Source organism: Ambystoma mexicanum, chromosome 4p (assembly GCF_040938575.1).
Source record: "Ambystoma mexicanum isolate Mex_15411 chromosome 4p, UKY_AmexF1_1, whole genome shotgun sequence".
NCBI classification, from domain to species: domain Eukaryota; kingdom Metazoa; phylum Chordata; class Amphibia; order Caudata; family Ambystomatidae; genus Ambystoma; species Ambystoma mexicanum.
The window spans coordinates 1,053,794,848-1,053,813,471 of record NC_090927.1 but is presented as its reverse complement, the minus strand read 5'-3'; the positions used below and the strand labels follow the sequence as shown (position 1 = coordinate 1,053,813,471).

The 18,624-nt window shown below is 47.9% G+C and overlaps 1 protein-coding gene across 2 annotated transcripts in view; it reads right to left on the bottom strand.

The window, feature by feature from the left end:
* The window catches only part of GOPC (golgi associated PDZ and coiled-coil motif containing), a 594,673-nt gene that overhangs the window by 157,513 nt on the left and 418,536 nt on the right, over positions 1-18,624 (bottom strand). For both annotated transcript variants that reach the window (XM_069606625.1, XM_069606626.1), the window contains one exon: positions 17,077-17,172. In XM_069606625.1, the coding sequence (XP_069462726.1) occupies positions 17,077-17,172 (96 nt within the window). The remainder of the gene's footprint in view (positions 1-17,076; positions 17,173-18,624) is intronic.

The window sequence follows — 18,624 nt, the reverse complement described above, 5'->3', positions numbered from 1 at the left end:
ACCCGTGAAAAGCCCCTGGACACCCCGGAACCGGCACTAAATCTCTTGCCCCTGAAAATCTGCAACCCAGGGAACAGAGGGTGGGTAGGAGAAATAAATAAATTAAAAATACCCTATTTGTGGAGGAAATCAGTGTCCTCCAGTTTGAAGGGGAAGAATCCCTGGAGGATTCTGGGGCAAAAATCTTCTTCAGGGACGGGTGAATTCCTCCCAAAAAATTGGGTCCCAAGAGACCAGAATTAAGACTGGTTAGATGTGGGGACTGATGAAGAATCGGCCATCCATGAACCCCAGAATTGTCATCCAGAGAACAAAATATTGATGGAGGGATCCTCCCCACGAACTGGTTCTAGTTACTGCCACCAGTTAAATGGGGGCAAGCACAGTGCTAAGGGAAAAGGGGGATTTTGAAATCCCACCTATTTCAGGATGCCACATTTTTGTTAGATTCTCAGACTCTGGCACAGAAAACGGTCCAAAACTCCACTGTGTCAGAGTCCAAAATAAAGAAATTGATCGCCCAGCTTGCCCGAAATGCCCATTACCTTTGCCACTTGGAGAAGAAAGAAGGTAGATTCTACGCCCCGTCCAAGTGCAAGGGCAACGTGCATTTTCAGCATTGGTGGACACTGGATCCCAAGTTACTTCTGCCAAAAAGGGCCTTTGAGCAGCTACATTAATGAAGGGGGGAGAGACACCAGATCCCTCTGGCAACATAAGGTGAAGCACCCGGGCATAGTCATGACTCCAGAGGGGACTCCATATACATTAGGTAATGACAGAGGTTGTCCCCCCCTGATATGTGTAAATAAGGTCCTCTGGACTCCTACTAACCGACCAATAAAATTTAAACAAAGTGTCAACCATGTTAGTTTAAATGGCACATGCTACATGGTTGAACAAAAGTCTGATCAAATTGAGTTTAATTTCCAGAATAATCAAATACCTGACATTACCGTAATTGCTGTAGGACAACAAACTGGTGATGGGAACTCCTCTCCATTCCTGAAAGTCAACCTTCCCCTCCAGTATCAAGTGGCATTCCACACTGGAAGGAAATACTTTGAAATGTTATACCAATTCCCAATCTGAAAATCCAAATCCTATAGTCAAAAGTGATGAAAAACCAGCTCAAAACATAGCTAACATTCAGAAAATAAGAGAACAGTTGTTCCTCCCTATTCAGTTAAATGAGGGGAAGGAGCCTGTTCTCGCCAGAGTGTGCTTGAACAATGGAAAGAGCTTCATCAGCGAAGCCATGTTCAGGAGACTCCCAAAAGATCCAACCATTCCCACATTTAAATTGATTGATAAGTGGGAAATGGGCCTGGAAACTCCCAATTCCAAACATCTGCCTAGCAGGTGTATGCTCAAAATTACCATAGGTGATAAAAGTATGGTGCATAATTGTTGGGTCGTGCGAGATGTCCCTCTTGCATTCTATTTAGGCAGTGACATTCTCAATAGGTTTGCGATTAATTTGGACCTTATAAATGACAAGTCCTGGTCCCAACTGGGACGCAATCCCATGGAATTTGATGATTCTGAAAAGGCATTTTGGTCAGCTCAATTGCTGCTGTATGCGGTTGAAGTTCAAATTGGAGAGGAGGTCACCATTCCAGGACGGACCCGACAATTCCCACTTGACTTAAAAATGTAACGAGGACAGAAACTACAAAATCCAGATGCATATGTACACCTCAATGCCCATCTTCAACAGCAGGGGTTGGGGTTAAACCCAACACCATTAGTCAATGTGGAACACAAAACCGTTCCAATAGTAGTGAATAACAGCGACCTCAGGAGTATCACTCTGGGCGCAGGCACCATTATTTGAATGGTGGTTGATGAACAACATTTTCCCATGGATCGAGGAAATTAACTGATAGGACCGATCCCCTGTGACTGCTATGACAATGACATACCACTGAACAGGATCTTCATCCGGCAATGGGGAATTTCCTGGTGCACTCTTCCTGCCCTTCCGGGGAGGAAGAGCTGACCTGTGACATCACAGAGGATGAGGTGATATTCCAGGTCCACAAAGACTGCCTCTCCTACCTGAAAGCCTCTGGCCATGTCAACACTTTAACCAGAGACCTCTCCGCCCAGCCAGAGGAAGCCACTGAGATTGCTAAACTGCAAAGTCTTTCCAGGCTTCAGGCAAATGGTTGAAGAGCGGGTGAACCTCGCTGACGCCTGCGAGACTGAGGAACAAAAGCAAAAGTTGAAACATGTGTCCTTAGATTTTTAATATATCTTTGCTGTGGACTCGTACGACTGTGGTTGCACCGGAGCAAAACTGTACTTCCAGAAGGCACAGTGGTGCAGGACCCCTGTCAACTTCTTGGGTCATGAAATAACCCCTGAGGGTCTCTGTCCCAAAGGCAAAGAAAGTGGAAGCACTACTAAAAGTGAAAGACCCCACAACTCTGCGTGACCAATTACAGTAGGAAGTTCATTGAGGATTATGCAGAGGTCACAAGGCCCCTGGTCCATCTGTTGAAGGGTGGTGGGGTCAAATGGGAGTGGGGTCCAGAACAATCCGAGGCAGTAAAACAACTCAAAAGAAGTCTCTCACAAGCACCTTGTCTAGCTTACCTTGTTAAAAACAAGGAGTCCTTCTTGGAGACAGGGTTCTCGAAATACATGCTTGACAGCAGTATTATATCAGTATTATATCAAAAGCATGACAAGGTCAATAAAGTCATCTCCTTTGCAAGCAAGGCCGTTCCAAGAAACTGAAGCTTCTGGGAAAGTATCATGTGGTACTCCTTGAAATTGAGGGAGAAGGCCAGCTTGTCAAGGGAGTGGCAAGTGACGCTGAGATTTTCCAGAACCTGTTTGGGAGAATGAGCTCCGATATCTTCCAGGTTGGGGTAGATGTGAATCCCACCCCTCTTCAGACTTGCTGCCACCACAGTCGTCAAATTGATGGAGGCCCTCAGAGCAGAGAAGAGTCCGATTGGCAGAACCCGAAATTGAAAATGAGAACTGCCGATGACGAACCTCAGGTACTTTCTGTGCTTGGGATGTATAGGCACATGAAAGTAAGCTTCCTGAAGATCAAGTGACACCTTCTAACCCTGGAGCTGAAGGGCCTGGAGGATCTGCGAAAGAGTAAGCATCTTGAACTGGTCTTTCCTCAGGAACTTGTTCAAGCATCTCAAGTCAAATGCTCAATAAAGTCCAAGATGAGTTGTAGTCCTCTGTCCTTTTTGGGCTTTAGAAAGTAAGGGGACGACCCTCCTTGGTTCCTTTCTGCTACAGGTACCCATTCTATTGTACCTTCCTCCAAGAGGCTAACATCACCTCTAAGAGGAGAGGATCAGGATTACAAAAGGATGGACTCCCTGGAGGGTGACCTGGATGCCTTTTTAAGAATGGGAGGCAGTAACCCTGGGCTACAGTTTGTAGTGTCCAAGCATCGGAAGCAATGTTTCGTCATTCTTCCACATGCTGTGTTAATCTGCCCCCCACTACTGCCCTTTTTGAGCTTTGGCCTCATATCCTTCCAGCAGGCCTTGCAAATTCTTAAACATTTCACTAGCCCTAGAGGGCTAGTTATTTACTTCACCTACTGGCCCCAAAAAATGCACCTTGCCCCTCCAAAATGTATTAAAACGAAAATCCACGTTTTATGGTTAAATGGTGCACATCACCATTAATAAATGGTACATTTGGTGCAATGCTGCCACCCATTGGTCAGCCGCGCACAGGGAAACGTTAATTTGCTATATATTGCAAAGAACGTTTATTTGCACAAAATAGCTAATTAAATATTCCAACATCCCTGTACTCGCCATGAAAGGCGAGTACAATACAAATTGTCCTTGCTCTTCATAAAATCTCTTCGCCTATGCAAGTGGGTGAGGAGATTTTGCGAGCCCTGAATAATAACGAAAAGAATGAACCTCCAACTGTGGAAGGTTGCCTGCGTCTGCTGCAGTGGCCGTATTGCTGCCTCATCTCACCTCCCTGGTGTGTACCAATAAGATATTTATTAATTTATTATTTAATGTACAAAGGAACATACTCAAAATACAGCAGCCACCAATGTTGTGGCAACACAAAATGCAATGATCTCTACAGAACAACCTGGTTAAGATATCCTATTACAGTTCACTTAGGTCTTCCAATGGCAAATGGTTCTTTTCTCCTGCACAGGTGGAAGCGAAAATCTCTTTGAGGGTTGTGGCCGGGCAAGGGTCCAGCGGAGAGCCAGATTGTTTGCGGGCAGATAGGAGTTTGAGAAATTGCTCTGGTGATATTGGACTAAATTTGAATGTTGGTTGCGTGGTGGTCGCAGCTGGTGGGCTGACCGATATGGGGGTGGGGGAGTATTGCCTGGTGGATGTAAGAGAGCCAGTTTGGTGGCTAGAGTATTTGTTCTCTCGAGAGCTGTGGTGTAAAAGTGGAGGGAGAGTGAGTGGCACAGTGATTGTGAGGGGGTCGGGGAGGTCGTGGTGCATGCCGGTTTGGTGAATTCAGAGATGATTTTGTGGAGTTCTTTGCTTGGGTTTTTGCAGTTTAGGATTCGGGAGTTGTAGTGGGCTTTTTTTGCTTTCCGGATTTCGGCATTGTACTGATAGAGGTGTCGGGCCAAGGTGGCCTTGCTCTCCTTGGTTTTGTCTTTCTGCCATTTGCGTTCTAGGTATTTATATAGTTGTTTAGTGGACTTCAACTCAGGAGTGAACCATTTGGGGAAGAGGCCACGGCAGGTTGATAGTTTGCAAGGGGGTGTAAGCCGCATCAGAGATGCATTGAGCCATGAGTCAAAGGCGTCAGCGGTTATTTGTTTATTGAGTTGGCAGGTTGGTGGTGGAGACTGGAGGAGCGCGTCGGCTAGGTCCGGGACGATATTTAGTTTTTTCCAGCTTTTGCATAGATTCGATTACGGGAAGGGGGTCGGGTGAGCGAATGGCGAACGAGAGAATGAAGTGATCAGACCAGATGGTAGGGGTGGGGGGGGTTTAAATGAATCCGGGTGTTGGAGCTAAAGATGGCATCAAGAGTGTGTCCTTTATAGTGAGTCGGGCCCTTTATGTGGGGTTGGAGGTTAATTGCGTCTAAACCGTCAACTAGAGAGTGTGTCATAGGGTTGGTGGGGATGTCGAGCCATATGTTGAAGTCTCCAAGAAGGGTGAGGTTGGGATGATTTAGTTGAAGGGTGGCAATAGAGTCGCAGAGGTTGTTTGCGAATTGTCTATCGTAGGAAGCTGTGTGAGAGCGACGGGGAGAGGGATAGTTTAACGGGGAGAGATTCGCAGAAAGGAATGGAAGGTTGGTTGTCGATGATTGAGGCGTGGAAGAGAAGCTTGAAGACGAATGCTACTCCACCTCCTCTGGAGGGGCGGTTCAGTGGGATGAGGGAGTAGTCAGGGGGGGGGAGGCTTCATTAGCGATTGGGGCGAAGTCGTCAGAGAGCCAAGTTTCGGTGATGAAAACTAGGTCTGGTTTGTCGGAGGCGAGGAGGTCAAAGATGCAGTGTCTGTTTTTTGCTACTGATCGGGCATTAAATAGGATGCAGATCGCATCGGCAGGCGAGGTTGGTCTCGGAGCTGGAACGGAAGGGGGTGGTGCCGGAGAGACTGGAGGCTGGAGAGGGTGAGGGGTAGGGTGGGCGATGATCGATGGGAATAGTGGGCAAGCAGAAGTATGGTCGGGCTTCTGGCGGGATTGGGTGGCTGCGTGAGTTAGGTTGATCCGGTCTGGCTTAGGGGATTTGAACATGGGGTGTGGGCGGTTAGGAGTTTCAGTTCCAGTTAATGAGAAATCGAGGGAGATGGGTTTCAGGAAGGGGGAAGGAGGTGAGTGGGGGAATGAGGTGGTGGGTGAAAACAGGGGAGGCGAAGAGTGCTGAGAGATTGAGGGAGACCAGGTACGTTTCCTCTTTAGTTTCTTTGTTGCGATTGGAGTGTGAGAGAGGGTATGGGGGTAAGAGGGGGGGAGAGGGATGCGGCTTCAGTTCTTGCTAGGGCTAGGCGTGCAGATTTTAGGGAGGGGAAAGGGTGCGGTCGGGGGGGATGGTGGCGGGGGTTTGAGGGCAAGGCGGGGGGTGGATGATTGCAGGGCGGGGTGTGCCAGGTATGACAGTGAGGGGAGCGAGCATGGTTAACGTTGGCTGGTCAGAGGTGGGGTTCAGGGGAGGAGTGGTCTTAGGGTGGTTGGCTCGCCATCGTGCCCCTCTGGCTTGGTGTTTGGGGAGGGGAATGGCAGGGAGTGCGAAGGAGGGTGGGGTGATTTGCGAAGGGCGGGATGGGGGGTCAGGCTGATCGGGGAGAGGGGGCAGTCATTTCCGACAAACTTTGGTGGAGTGGGTGCACTCATGCTTGGTACGAGCTTTTAGGTGGATTTAGGAGGGCTTTCTAGTTGTAGTTCTAAATTCAGTGGGGGCAGCCTTTTAGGGATACTTTCAGGTTCAATTTGCACAGAGATGATACTAGACTATTAGGTGCGCTTCTAGATTCAATTATACACAGAGATATTAGGCTATTAAGTACTATTAGGTACAATTCTAAGTTGAACTGTACACAGAGATGATATTAGGTTCTACCTCTAGATTCAGTTTTTGTATAGAGGGGATATTAGATTATTAGGCACAGTTCTAGATTCTACATTACACAGATATACTATTAGGTATACTAATGGTGTTGTGTACACTTCAAAATTGAACTAAGCGCAAAGAGACTATTTGGACACTAGTCAGTTCAATTAGGGCACGCAATTAGGGCACACTAGTAGGCACACTTCTCTAAATTCAACTTTATACAGGGAGGGTATTAGTCATGAGTCTAAATCAACTTTGCATAGAGAGGTTGAGCCCAGCACGGTATTAGATTAGGATATTGGGCACACTTCTAAATTAAACATTCACAGAGAGTCTATTGGGCACATTTCTACATTCAACTTTCACATAGAAGCTGTTCAGCACGCTTCTAAATTCAACCTTCACAGGGAGTCTATTGGGCACACATTTAAATTCAACTTTCACACAGAGGCTATTGAGCATATTTCTAAATTGAGCTTTCACATAGAGGCTATTGGGCACACTTCTAGATTTAACTTTCGCAGAGATGTTATTGGGTGCACTTCTAAATTCGACGTCTGAATGTACTTCTAAATTCAACTTTCTATGAGCGGCTATTGGGCAGACTTTGAATTCAACTTTCACAGAGAGGCTATTGGGCACTCTTCTAAATATGAGTTTCTATGAGCGGCTATTGGGCACACTTCTAGATCAAACTTTCACACGGAGGCTGTTAGGCATGTTTCTAAATACAACTTCTAAATGTACTTCTAAATTCAGCTTTTCACAACGTGGCTATTGGGCACACCTCTAAATTCAGCTTTTCACAGAGAGGCTATTGGGCACACTTCAAAATACAATTTTACATGAGCGGCTATTGGGTGCGTTACTGAATTCAACTTTTCACAGAGTGGCTATTGGGAACATTTCTAAATTCAACTTTTCACAGACTGGCTATTGGGAACATTTCTAAATTCAACTTTTCACAGAGTGGCTATTGGGAATACTTCTAAATTCACAGAGAGTTGCATTTAGAAGTGTGCCCAATAACCTCTCTGTGAATTTAGAAGTATTCCCAATAGCCTCTCTGTCAAAGATGCATTTAGAAGTGTGCCCAATAGCCTCTCTGTGACAGTTGCATTTAGAAGTGTGCCCAATAACCTGTCACAGAGAGGCTATTGGGCACACTTCTAAATTCGCAGAGGGGTTATTGGGCACACTTCTAAATGCAACTGTCACAGAGAGGCTATTGGGCACACTTCTAAATTCACAGAGAGGTTATTGGGCACACTTCTAAATGCAACTGTCACAGAGAGGCTATAGGGCATACTTCTAAATTCGACTTTCCACAGAGTGGCTATTGGGCACACTTCTAAATGCAACTCTCACCTGTATAGAACAGAGTTTCCAAATGCAAATATATTACAGATATAACGAGTTTACAGTGGTGATGCTTTGTTAGATGATTGGTTGGGTAGTATGGCGTGAAGTAATTGCTTCAGTCCCTGCCCTTCCCACACTTACTTATTGTTGGCTTCTTGCTTCTCCTGCTGATACCTGCAGATACAATCTGGTGCCGTCTCTGTAGGAGCCGTCCTTTGCCGAGTGGTCCTTAGCCGATGGGCTGCCGGGCAGAGGGCTGCCCTGGGAGGACTGGCAATGAGTGCAGATCTTCTTGTCAGGAGCAATCAGTGCTGGGAGGCGGGAGGGCGAGGGAAGACCAGGAGGGGATGGCCGGGGAGTCCGGTGCAACACGGGGCCTGGGGCACTTTTTATTAACAAAAAACACAGAAATGGGGTTGCCTACGGGTGGCACACTCACCTGCTCCTCAGATGGCAAAGGGGAGCAGGTGTGACGAACGGGTCGCTAGACCCAGGCACACAGTTTGGAACAACCAATCAGGGGTGGGGGGCGGGCTGGGAGGCGGGAGGGCAAGGGAAGACCAGGAAGGGGAGGCCGGGGAGTCCGGCGCAACACGGGGCCTGGGGCACTTTTTTTTTTAACAAAAACCACAGAAATGGGGTCGCCTAAGGGTGGCACACTCACCTGCTCCTCAGATGGGAAAAAGGTAGTGCAGTGTTGCCAAGGAGCAGGGAGCTTACAATGGGGACGAGCAGAAGAGAAGTGTCCGGGGAGTGTGACCATAGAGCAGGACTGGCAAGGACTGAGCCCTCGGCCTATTACCCAGGTCTTGGGAGAGTGATGACATCCAGAGCAAGGTTCAAAAACACCTCAAACTGCTGGTAGAGACCTACAGACTACACCCAGGCCAGGAGTGGTGGGTGCGCAGACAGTCAGCATCCAAAACAAAAAGAAAGAGGATTTGCAAACACAAGACAAGGGCAAACTATTCGACACTGGAGGAAGGCCAGCGTGTGCCCAGACTTTGCAAACATTCAATTTGATGTTTTGATCACATTTTGTTGAAGCATTATGCTGACTTTTGTGTTGTGTGAAAACAACTCTGGTAACTTCAACCATATCCTTGTGCCTGCCGCCACTCATGCTATTTTGTGGCACTATGTGAATGCGCACAATGGAATGTTTACATAGGATGATTGAACAGACATGTGCATTATCACTGCACTGAGAAGTGTATGGTCACTACATTGCATACCGATGTCACAGGAATTAACATCACCCTTGATGAAGACTTCTTCATAATAAAGGAAATAGTAGGTTGATCTTGAGGTGGAAAATTGGAAGGTTTTTAATGTACAAGAGATATGTGCTGAAAGTAAGATCATGAATACAAAATGCAGGATTGTTTCACAACAATTTATTATAACAATAATATCACTCGAAATAACAAAGGGTTCAGAACATTCTGCTATAATATGCACACCCTGAAATGGGAGAAAAGAAAGGTGAATGAATGTGGAAAAGAGAGAGGTTATGTATGCACTGGGTATAACTGCATTTTTGTATCAGTTGATTAAAGAACATTAAAATTACTGTAACATTACGAATGGAATGAAATAATCACTGTGCTTTTTTACATTTCTGTATGAAATAATTTGATAAAACTTAGAAACAAACAATAATAAGAAAAAAGTGAAATCAAAATACAGTCTCAAAACAGATTTCGATGCAACCTATATGATAGAAAAATGTTGGTAGTGAAAGGCCATGTGCAAATACCTTAGTTTGTTTAACCTTAGGAAAAAATTGTTTGAATTAAGCCGTATACTTAAAGCAAAAAATGGAAAAACTATGAAATCATCTCACCAGGTCATAAGAAGAGTGAGAAGAAAGGGTGTGGGTTGATGGATGCGAAGGCAGATATTCCAGGAACTGATCCACAGTATGAGAGAAGATGAAAGTAAACTAAGCAAGTGGAGGTAAGAGACAAGTGAAATATAAGAGCAATCTGGAGAGAAATAGAGGGAAACCAATGAGGGATCACAAAAGGCAAGGCTAACAGCATTCATAGGCGGTCAGAGATGGATGTTAATTTGCAAGAAAATATAGAATGGGCAAACAGAGTGAAGGGGCTAATGGAAAAGGTGGATAAAGACAAAAGGTATGATCTATGGCAGACTAAAGGGAAGTCAGTTGGTAACTAAATTCAAGAGGGAATAAAACCACATTTAACAGGGAATAGAAAGTTGGTGAGTGCCAGAAAAAGCTGACATCGATCACTTGGAAAATAAAAGGTGCACGTTTACAGTTAGATTGACGTGGGTTGGCCATCAAAAAGCTGTAACACTCTTGGTTCAGCCACCCCAGGAGATTGCAAAGGTGCGGTTGGAAAGATAGGAGAACAAATTGAGGACAGAGTCTCTAAATCCAAAAGAAGAGAGAATTAAGGAGAAGAGGGTGGTCAACAGTATCAAAGGCAGCAGAGAGGTCAAGGAGGATGAGAATAGAGGAGTGCTTGGAGTAGCGTGCAGTAAGGAGAGAGTTGAGAACAGAGATGAGAGCAGTTTCAGTGGAGTGGTGAGGGCGGAAACCGGATTGAGTATGGTGGAGGAGAGAATGGTTGGAGATGAAGGTAGAGAGTTGAGAATAGACAATACGTTCAAGAAGTTTAGAAAGGGAGGGTAGGAGGGAGATGGGGCGATGGTTGGATGCAAGGTGGGGATTAGCAGAAGGTTTTTTGAGGAGGGGGATGATAGTCACATGCTTAAAAGGGGGAGGAAAGGTGGATGTCAACAGACAGGTGTTGAAAAAGGAGGTGATATAGGGAATGAGAAGGGTGTAGATTTTAGGAATAAGGGAGGTAGGAATGGGGTCAGAGGGAGAAGCAGTAGGATGAGTTTTAGATAGGAGGAGGGCAACGTCAGATTGAGTAACAGAAGTGAATGAGGACATGGAAGAGGGTTGGGGAGGAGGTGGTGGAAGGGGAGAGTAAGAAGGAGATGAGAGGATAGTTTGGCAGAGATTGAGGACTTTGTTAGGGAAGAAGGTAGCAAGATCAGAAGCAGATAGAGGAGAGGCGATGGAATGATCAGGAGTAGAGGGAGAGAGAAGTCGAGTTAAGGTTTGAAAGATACAGCGAGGGCGAGAGGACTGAGGATGGAGAAGGTCAGAGAAGTAGGTGCGTTTAGCGGAGTTGAGGCAGGAGTCAGAGGGTATGATACGAGAAGTATGAGGATTGGTTGTGAGCCAGCGTTGTTCAAGGCGCCTGAGAAGGCGGTGCATGGAGAAAAAATGAGCTGAGAACCAAATTTGAGCAGGTCGTCGAGAAGAGCGGAAAGAGGAGAGAGGGTAAAGAAGATCAAGAGTAGAAGTGAGGGAAGAAGTTAAGGTGAAAGAGGCCTCGATAGGTGGGCGAGAGGGTGGAGGGAAGAGGAGCAGGAGGCGAGGAAAAGAGAAGGGTTGAAGTAGCGTAGGTCTCGTCGGAAAAAGAGGGTGGAGGATGGAGGGGAGGGAGGAGAGGGGGAGGTGGGTAAGGGAAAAGGAGAGAAAAGGAGTTGTCAGATAGATAGTTGGGTAGGGTAGATATTGGAGAAGCAGTGAAAGAGGAGATAAAGATGAGGTTGATGGTGGAACCAGATTGGTGAGTAGGAGGGGAGGCGAGAGGGGTGAGAAGGTAGGAGTCAAGAATGGATAAGAGATGAGAGTTGGGAGGGTTAGAGGAGAGATGGAGATTGAAATCGCCAAGTACAATTAGTGGGGTGGGGCTGGGGGCAATGAGGCTGAGGAGATGGTCAATGTCCTCATAGAAGGAGTCGACGGGGCCAGGGGGGCGGTAGATAATGAGGAATTAAATGGCATGAGGAGAATTCAAGATTTTATACATGAACTGAAAGGAAAGAAGAGTAGGTAGAGGGGTAGAACAGGCAGAGGAGGTAAAGTGAAGGCGAAAAAGGCGGCTTAGGCCACCTCCCCAGCATGTGGATCGAGGGATATGTTGGAAAGAAGATGAGGATGAGGGGAGGGATGCAGGAACCGAGGTGTTGTGGGGAGGGATCCAGGTTTCAGTGATGCAAAGAAAGTGGAGGTTGAGGAGTAAGAATAGGTCAAGAACAGCGGTTTTGTTGCAAATCGATCTGGTGTTCCAGAGCACGATGTCGAAGGAATTGGAAGTATTAGAAATGTGTGGGTAGATGAGGTCACGACGTTGGAATGAGGTGTTTGGGAGTGGGGGTGGGGGGTGGAGGGGAGGTCAAGAGAGGAGATGGCCACGATGATAAGGCAGAGAATTCTAAGGGGGAAAGGCCATGGGGAAGAGGGAAGGGAAGGGAATTGGGGCAGGGTTGATGGGAGGAACACAGCATAACAAGGAGCAAAAGCCAATGTGGTGGTGGCCAGTAAGTTAAGTCGGGAGGTCAGGGTAAGACAGGCTAGGGCGGGTGGTAGTTGAAGTGAGCAATGGGCAGCTAAGGAGGGCTATGCAGCAGGGGAAACTGTAGTGAGTGAGTAAGGGGATAAGGCGGCGTGTTCGAGGTAATTCCATAGCAGTAGTTGCTGGAGGACTTGGTGGCGGCCAGTGGGTACAACTGGGCCGAGTGTAAAGACTGGAGGGGGGTGTCTGTACTTCTGCTCTCTATATGGTAGAGGAGCGGCACAGAAGACCCCAGCCAAGATACTCTATTATTGGTACATGGTCGAGCAATCAAGGCCTAGCTTCTCAGGAGGTGATGCAGGCTGGTTCCTAAGTACAGTGTAGCCCCCAAACCCCCACAAAGGAATGTCCACACACTTATTACTGAAAACACAGTATTTATATAATTAATGTTCAAGGTTATGTATACTTATCATAATAACCCACTTTGTACTCAGAAATCAACAATGGTAAATATATACAATTCTAAAGTGGTACCACCAATATTATCAGATCTCATTAAAGTGCATCAACTATACTGTCAGAATGTCACACAGATCAATAACAAGGAAACCAGAAATAGAGATAGGAAGGAAAGCAAGATGGTTGAAACAAAAGGCAGAATTCTGGCCCCTACCAATAGACACAGTTCTTTGTGGAGAACCCCCACCTGGGCAACCTGTAAAATAAAGATATAGCACAAGCCCAATCCATATATTGCTCAATAGTCTTATTCTCTCCTATAATGTTTTTACCCCCCCAATGTACCTGGTGGAGCAGAGTTCTTCGAAGAAGCATTGATGGATCCTTCTTGAGTGACTCCCTTTAAAGCAGGAGTCACGGATCGTCGAGAGGCGTCTAAGATGGTGAACTTGGCATCAACGGCGTCGATGAGAAGTTCGAGGGTGCCGAAACCACGGCGTCGATCCAGGCAGGGCTCGTCGGCGACGTCCTGCGAGGATGAGGTGTGCGGGGCACCTCGGCGATTGATTGTTCAGGACTGCAAAGAGTTGCCGAAGAACTACGAGTCGTCGAAATCTTTGGGGCCTTCAGGTGGCAGGAAACCCACCGGCAGATTCTCCTCGGCGCGTCGGCGTCCTCGACTTTCTCCGGCAGGACAAAGCTGTCGACGGTGTGGACAAGGGAGTCCTTCGGTTCAAATGTTCTTAGGTAGAGGAGCGGGCGGCTCCGGTCGGCGGCGGCACGGCGTCAAACGCCCCCTACGTCTGGGCAACACAACTTCGACGGGCCTCCAGCGGTTACACAAACCTGCGAACCCTGGTCGACGGCAATGGACTTCGACAGCAGTGAATTCCAGGTGCTTCACTTCGTTCTCCTCAGCGGTCCCAGTCTCCGGTCGGCAGCCTTTCGAGGGTCGGACTTCCAGGGAGCTTCGGCGAAGGTTAGCAGTGCTCGACGGTCCCTTGGAGCACGGGAAGAGGGCGCCTTACTAGGTCCTCTCTCGGATCAGTCTTCGACTAATTCGGCAGCTTTCAGATCGGGTCGAAGCAAATGCAACAGCAAGTCTTCTTCCATCTGGGCGTCGAGGATCAACAGTTCCAGTTACTCTTCAAGTGTAGACACAGCTTCTGAACGGTTTCCAGTGGTGATAGGTCCCCAGATATACTATTCTGCCTCTCATCCACACTGCTGGGTCACACTCAGCAGCCAATCATACAGAAGGGCATTCATGCAGTCAGCCAGCCAATCAGGCACCCAGTGCATTCGGGCCATCCTCCTCCCTCTCAGACACTCACAACAAGTAATGTGGATTGGGACAAGTACCCAGCCATTCAACACTACACACTGCATTCAGGCCAGTTTCGGGCAGGGCTGTCTCAGTCTTCGTCTCTCATACCAGAAACCAGACAGCCACAGCAAGAAGTGCATATTGGTCACACACTCCATTCACCCAGGTCCCACCCACAGGGCGTACCCACAACATACAGTCACTGAGAAGGCTCCGGCACAACACCATATATGGAACTTCCACCCAACAGCCAGTCAGGGGGAAGGGACAGTGTCAGGGGTTCCCAGGACTTTGGGAAAACAGGGTAACAGGCAATAGAAAGCAAGAGGCCACAGGGGCCATACTGTTTTCTATCAGGAATCAACTGATTTCAATGGCAGGGCCTGTGTATCCCAAAAGGGAGGATACTCAGAGCACCCGTCAAATTCAGCATGGAGCTGCCACCAGCCCATACCCTGCTCTGTGGGCCCCCCACAGGTGCCCAAAAACATATACTAGGGGCACAGGGTTGTACCCCCGCCTAGGGGTGCCATAAGGGTATCCCATGGGTCAGTACACCAAACCAAAAACAGGAAGAGCTGCACTGCCAGGAGTCCCACATGGACTCCTGGGTAAAAAACAATATAGAACACAAATGAAAAAGGACTACCAGGCAAGGACAGGGAGGCCCTGTCCCTCCAATGCATTTCCAGCATCACACCGAGATAGTATCAATAGAATCCCAGTACGCTCAGGTCCAGAGAGCCGGTATGGGTGGCTGGGAGGAGGATGCAGTCAGGCAGAGGTTGCGAGCATGGTGGGAAGGAGGAGCCGGTGAGAGGAAGCGGGCAGGGCAGAGTGGGGCACAGGGTAGATCGTCCCTGGAGAGTCGCAGCAGAAATGCAGGAGGAGCTGGTGGTGGCCAGGCGGAGCAGCCTCTTAAGCAGGAGGCTACAGAAGCCAGAGCAAGCACAAACAGAGTAGAGGCAGGCTGGCTGGGAGGAGGAGGAGGAGGCAGCCGGTTAGCAGGAATTGGTAGAGGGTCCATGGTCGGTGGAGGTTTACAACATGGGGGTGCCCAGGTCAAGAGGCAATGCAACCCAGTCAGAGCACTAGCAATGGAAGCAAGCAGAGCAGGTGGCGGGCTGACGGAGCAGCCGCGTGAAGTACGCTCAAATGGAGGGGGATCCAGAGGATGGCAGTTGAATGAAGAAGGTCGAGGAGCAAAGAAATCCACAGCACTGGCGCAGGGAGTTGGAGTGGACGCCGAAGGTCTGATCGATTGGGCTTGTGTCCGAAACGGGCAGATGAAAGAAGCTCAGATGGAGGGCAGGTCCAGTCATTGGCAGTTGGATGAAGAAGGTCGAGGAGCGGAGAAATCCATAGCACTGGTGCGGGGAGCTGGAGAGGACGCTGAGGCTCTGGTGGATAGGGCTCCGCAATCTGGAGCACTCAGGATGAAGGGAGTGCTTCGGGATAGAGCCGCAGAGGTGACAGCTGCAGAGCCGGTGACAGCTGCATAGAGCAGCCGTGTACGAGACAGGCCGATGGGGGAGGTCCAGTCGGTGACAGCTGGAGCAGTCGCTTCAGAAACAGGCCGATGGAGGGAGGGCCCAGTAGCCGGCAGCAAAACCAAAGAGCAGGCCGAAGACAGCAGGAACCTGCCCGCTCAGTCCCAGGGAGCAGGCGAGGGCACCAGTGGTCTGATGTGGTGGGCTCTGCAATACAGAGCAGGTGGACAGACACTGGAGTAAGATTCCGGAATTCCAGGTGAGAGGTGGTCTGAAGGAATAGGCTCCGCAATCTGGAGCACTCAGGATGGAGGCGGTGCTCCCAGGCAGAGCCGCAGAGGTGACAGCTGCAGAGCCGGTGACAGCTGCATGGAGCTGTATTAGATGGGCCAATGGGGGAGGGCCAGTCGGTGACAGCAGGAGCAGTCGCTTCAGCAACAGGCTGAGGGAGGGAGGACACAAGACAGGCCTTCAGAAACGGGCCCTGTTGCCAGCGGCAAAACTGAAGAGCAGGCTGTGGACAGCAGGAACCTGAGCGCTCAGTCGCAGGGAGCAGGCGAGGGCACCGGTGGTCTGATATGGTGGGCTTTGCAATTCAGAGCAGGTGGACAGTCACAGGAGCAGGATTCCGGCTGGCGATCGGAGGGAGCAGGCTTCGGAATTCCAGGTGAGAGGTGTGATCCAACGACAGAATCATGGAAATCAAGACGAGGTTGCCATGTTGCAGCCCACGGGACGGGAGGGGAGGAGTTTGTAAGAGGCGATCTAGTAGAGTAAGATTGAATTTTTAGGAAAGGAGGCAATCCAGAGATTCACAAGGCTTTTGGAGAGTATAATCATACAGCGTTGAAGTAGAAATTGTGGATAATTCTGCTCTCAGGAGGTTTGATTCAGCCTGATGAAGGGAGACCCCGGATCAGGCATCCGATGCTTGTGCGCCCCCTGCTGGGACCCCTTTATTAAGGGGATGAATATTCAGTTAGATACCCTCGAGTTGCCTTTAGGAAGAGTTAAACCCGCAAAGTTTGAGCAAAGTCATTAAAGCACTTATTTGCAGTGAAAGTCGTTGGGGGCAAATTAATCACCAGTTCTGGCTTCCCTACCTTACATTATATCAGGCCCAAGCAATTTAATTAAGGGATTAAGCCAGGCTGATTTGTTAGGGTCCAGTCTGCAGGCTTGCATTTGTACACAGCCACAGCATTAAAAATATAGAAACATACCTTTCACACAGTACCGAGAACATATACTCTGAGACCTGAACACTTAGGGTTAGTGCTGTGAGGAAAAGGGCTGCAGCCATGCACTCAGCAAATACCAAGCAATCTGAACTTCTGCAAAAACATATTTGAAGATGAGCTATGCAAGTGTGTAGTGCTAGAAGAGAAGAAATTCCTTCAACAATTATGTACAGGGAGCAACACACTGCACAACTCTGCCATGCAATGAACCACTGAACATTGCTTAGAGAAATTACTCCTTGTTCCATGTACACATGAATGAAACTTTTAAGATCATTTTAAGTAGGGTTCTTACTGTGATTGAAATCCCCAATCCTTCGTGGTCTTCTTTCACCAGAAGGACTTTTCTTATTGGACCCACGCCTTGACTCTTCTTTAAGCAGTCAGGATCCTAGTACAAGAAAAACAAAAACATACCCTGTAAAACAGTCAATGGTTTGCAGATTGTATGATGCTGAAAACAGCATTTAATGCATACATGTGGCTTTTATGTAGTTTAGTATAAGTATTTCCAGACAGTCCTACACCGCCCCAGGACGTACAATGGTGCCATGCCCTCGCACATTTTCACATTTTCTGAACATGTCTGAGTGACATCTTTTCAAACCCCACCTGATGCTTTAACCTAGGGGAGCAAGACGCTTTATTCCTCCCTGGCAACATTCAGCTGTTAATGGGCAGTATATATCTGTGCTCTCCACATGCCTCAAGTAGCAGGCACTCCTGTTATTTCATGCAATGGGTACAATTTTGCAATGTACTACTTTGGGTGCAGGTTACAGCAGCATGGACAATTTACTTAGGTAAATTTCCTCTAACAGCTGTACGGACCTCATGGTAAAAAACATGGGGGGTCCTGGGAAGTCCCTCTGCCAGACATTAGTACCCCCCCTTGTTTTTGCATATTAATTAGCTTTGGGTTTTCACCCTAAGTTACTAGGGTAATCCAGACGTCGAACCCTTGCTCACTGTTCTTAGAGAGGCACAGCTAGCTCCACCTCACTGACGAGGCCCAACCAGGCCGAAACACGTGTCTGGGTATGTTGTTGGTACTCTTGTTCAGAAGAGAATTGCCAGGCATTTCGGTGCTGGACTGCCCTTGGGCAGGACAAAGACTGATCTGTAGTGGAAATTTCTCTTCTGTGAAAGGATGGTGAGCTAAACACTCTGGTTGAGACTCTAACGCCTAATCCAAACCTAAATCTAAGATAGGAGCAGGCTACAACCATCAAATAATTATAAGGCAGTCCTAGTGGCATCTTGTCAAATAAAAAGGGCCTATACTAAAACAAACCTATTGCCAATCCTTAATACTAGTTACAAAAAAAGCGTAGGAAAATGCTCACCAGAAAAGAAATAAGTGTTCACAAAATGATAGGTCAGTATGGTTTGGCTGGGTCTCCCTTCCCCACGTTTGAGGCACAGGACAAGGCGGGACCCGAGCACAGCACACTCCTGGGCCTCAACAGCACAAGGTTCACAGTTCAGTTCAACTCTTTCCTGCAAAGGTCTCTTGCCTTAGAAGATTTGCTGATTCAAAGTAACAAACAAACAAACAAACAAAGGTTCTCTCTGTGATCTTGCACGTCGGCCGATTGCTCTTCGCCTCTAGGATCTCCCTCCACCGGGGTCAGATCCTCCTTACAAAAATGGGCCTCCCTCCGTCGGGTTCACTGCAGCCTTTCTTCAACACAGTTCATGTATTCCTAATACAGTTCATGTAATGCTCAGTTTAATCAGAAAGCCGTGTTTCTTTGTCCAAGCTTTCTTTCGGCATTCCTCTGTCCGGATCACATTTGCCAATTATCACAGTTCACAATCTTAGTGGAAAGCGTGGTTCCCC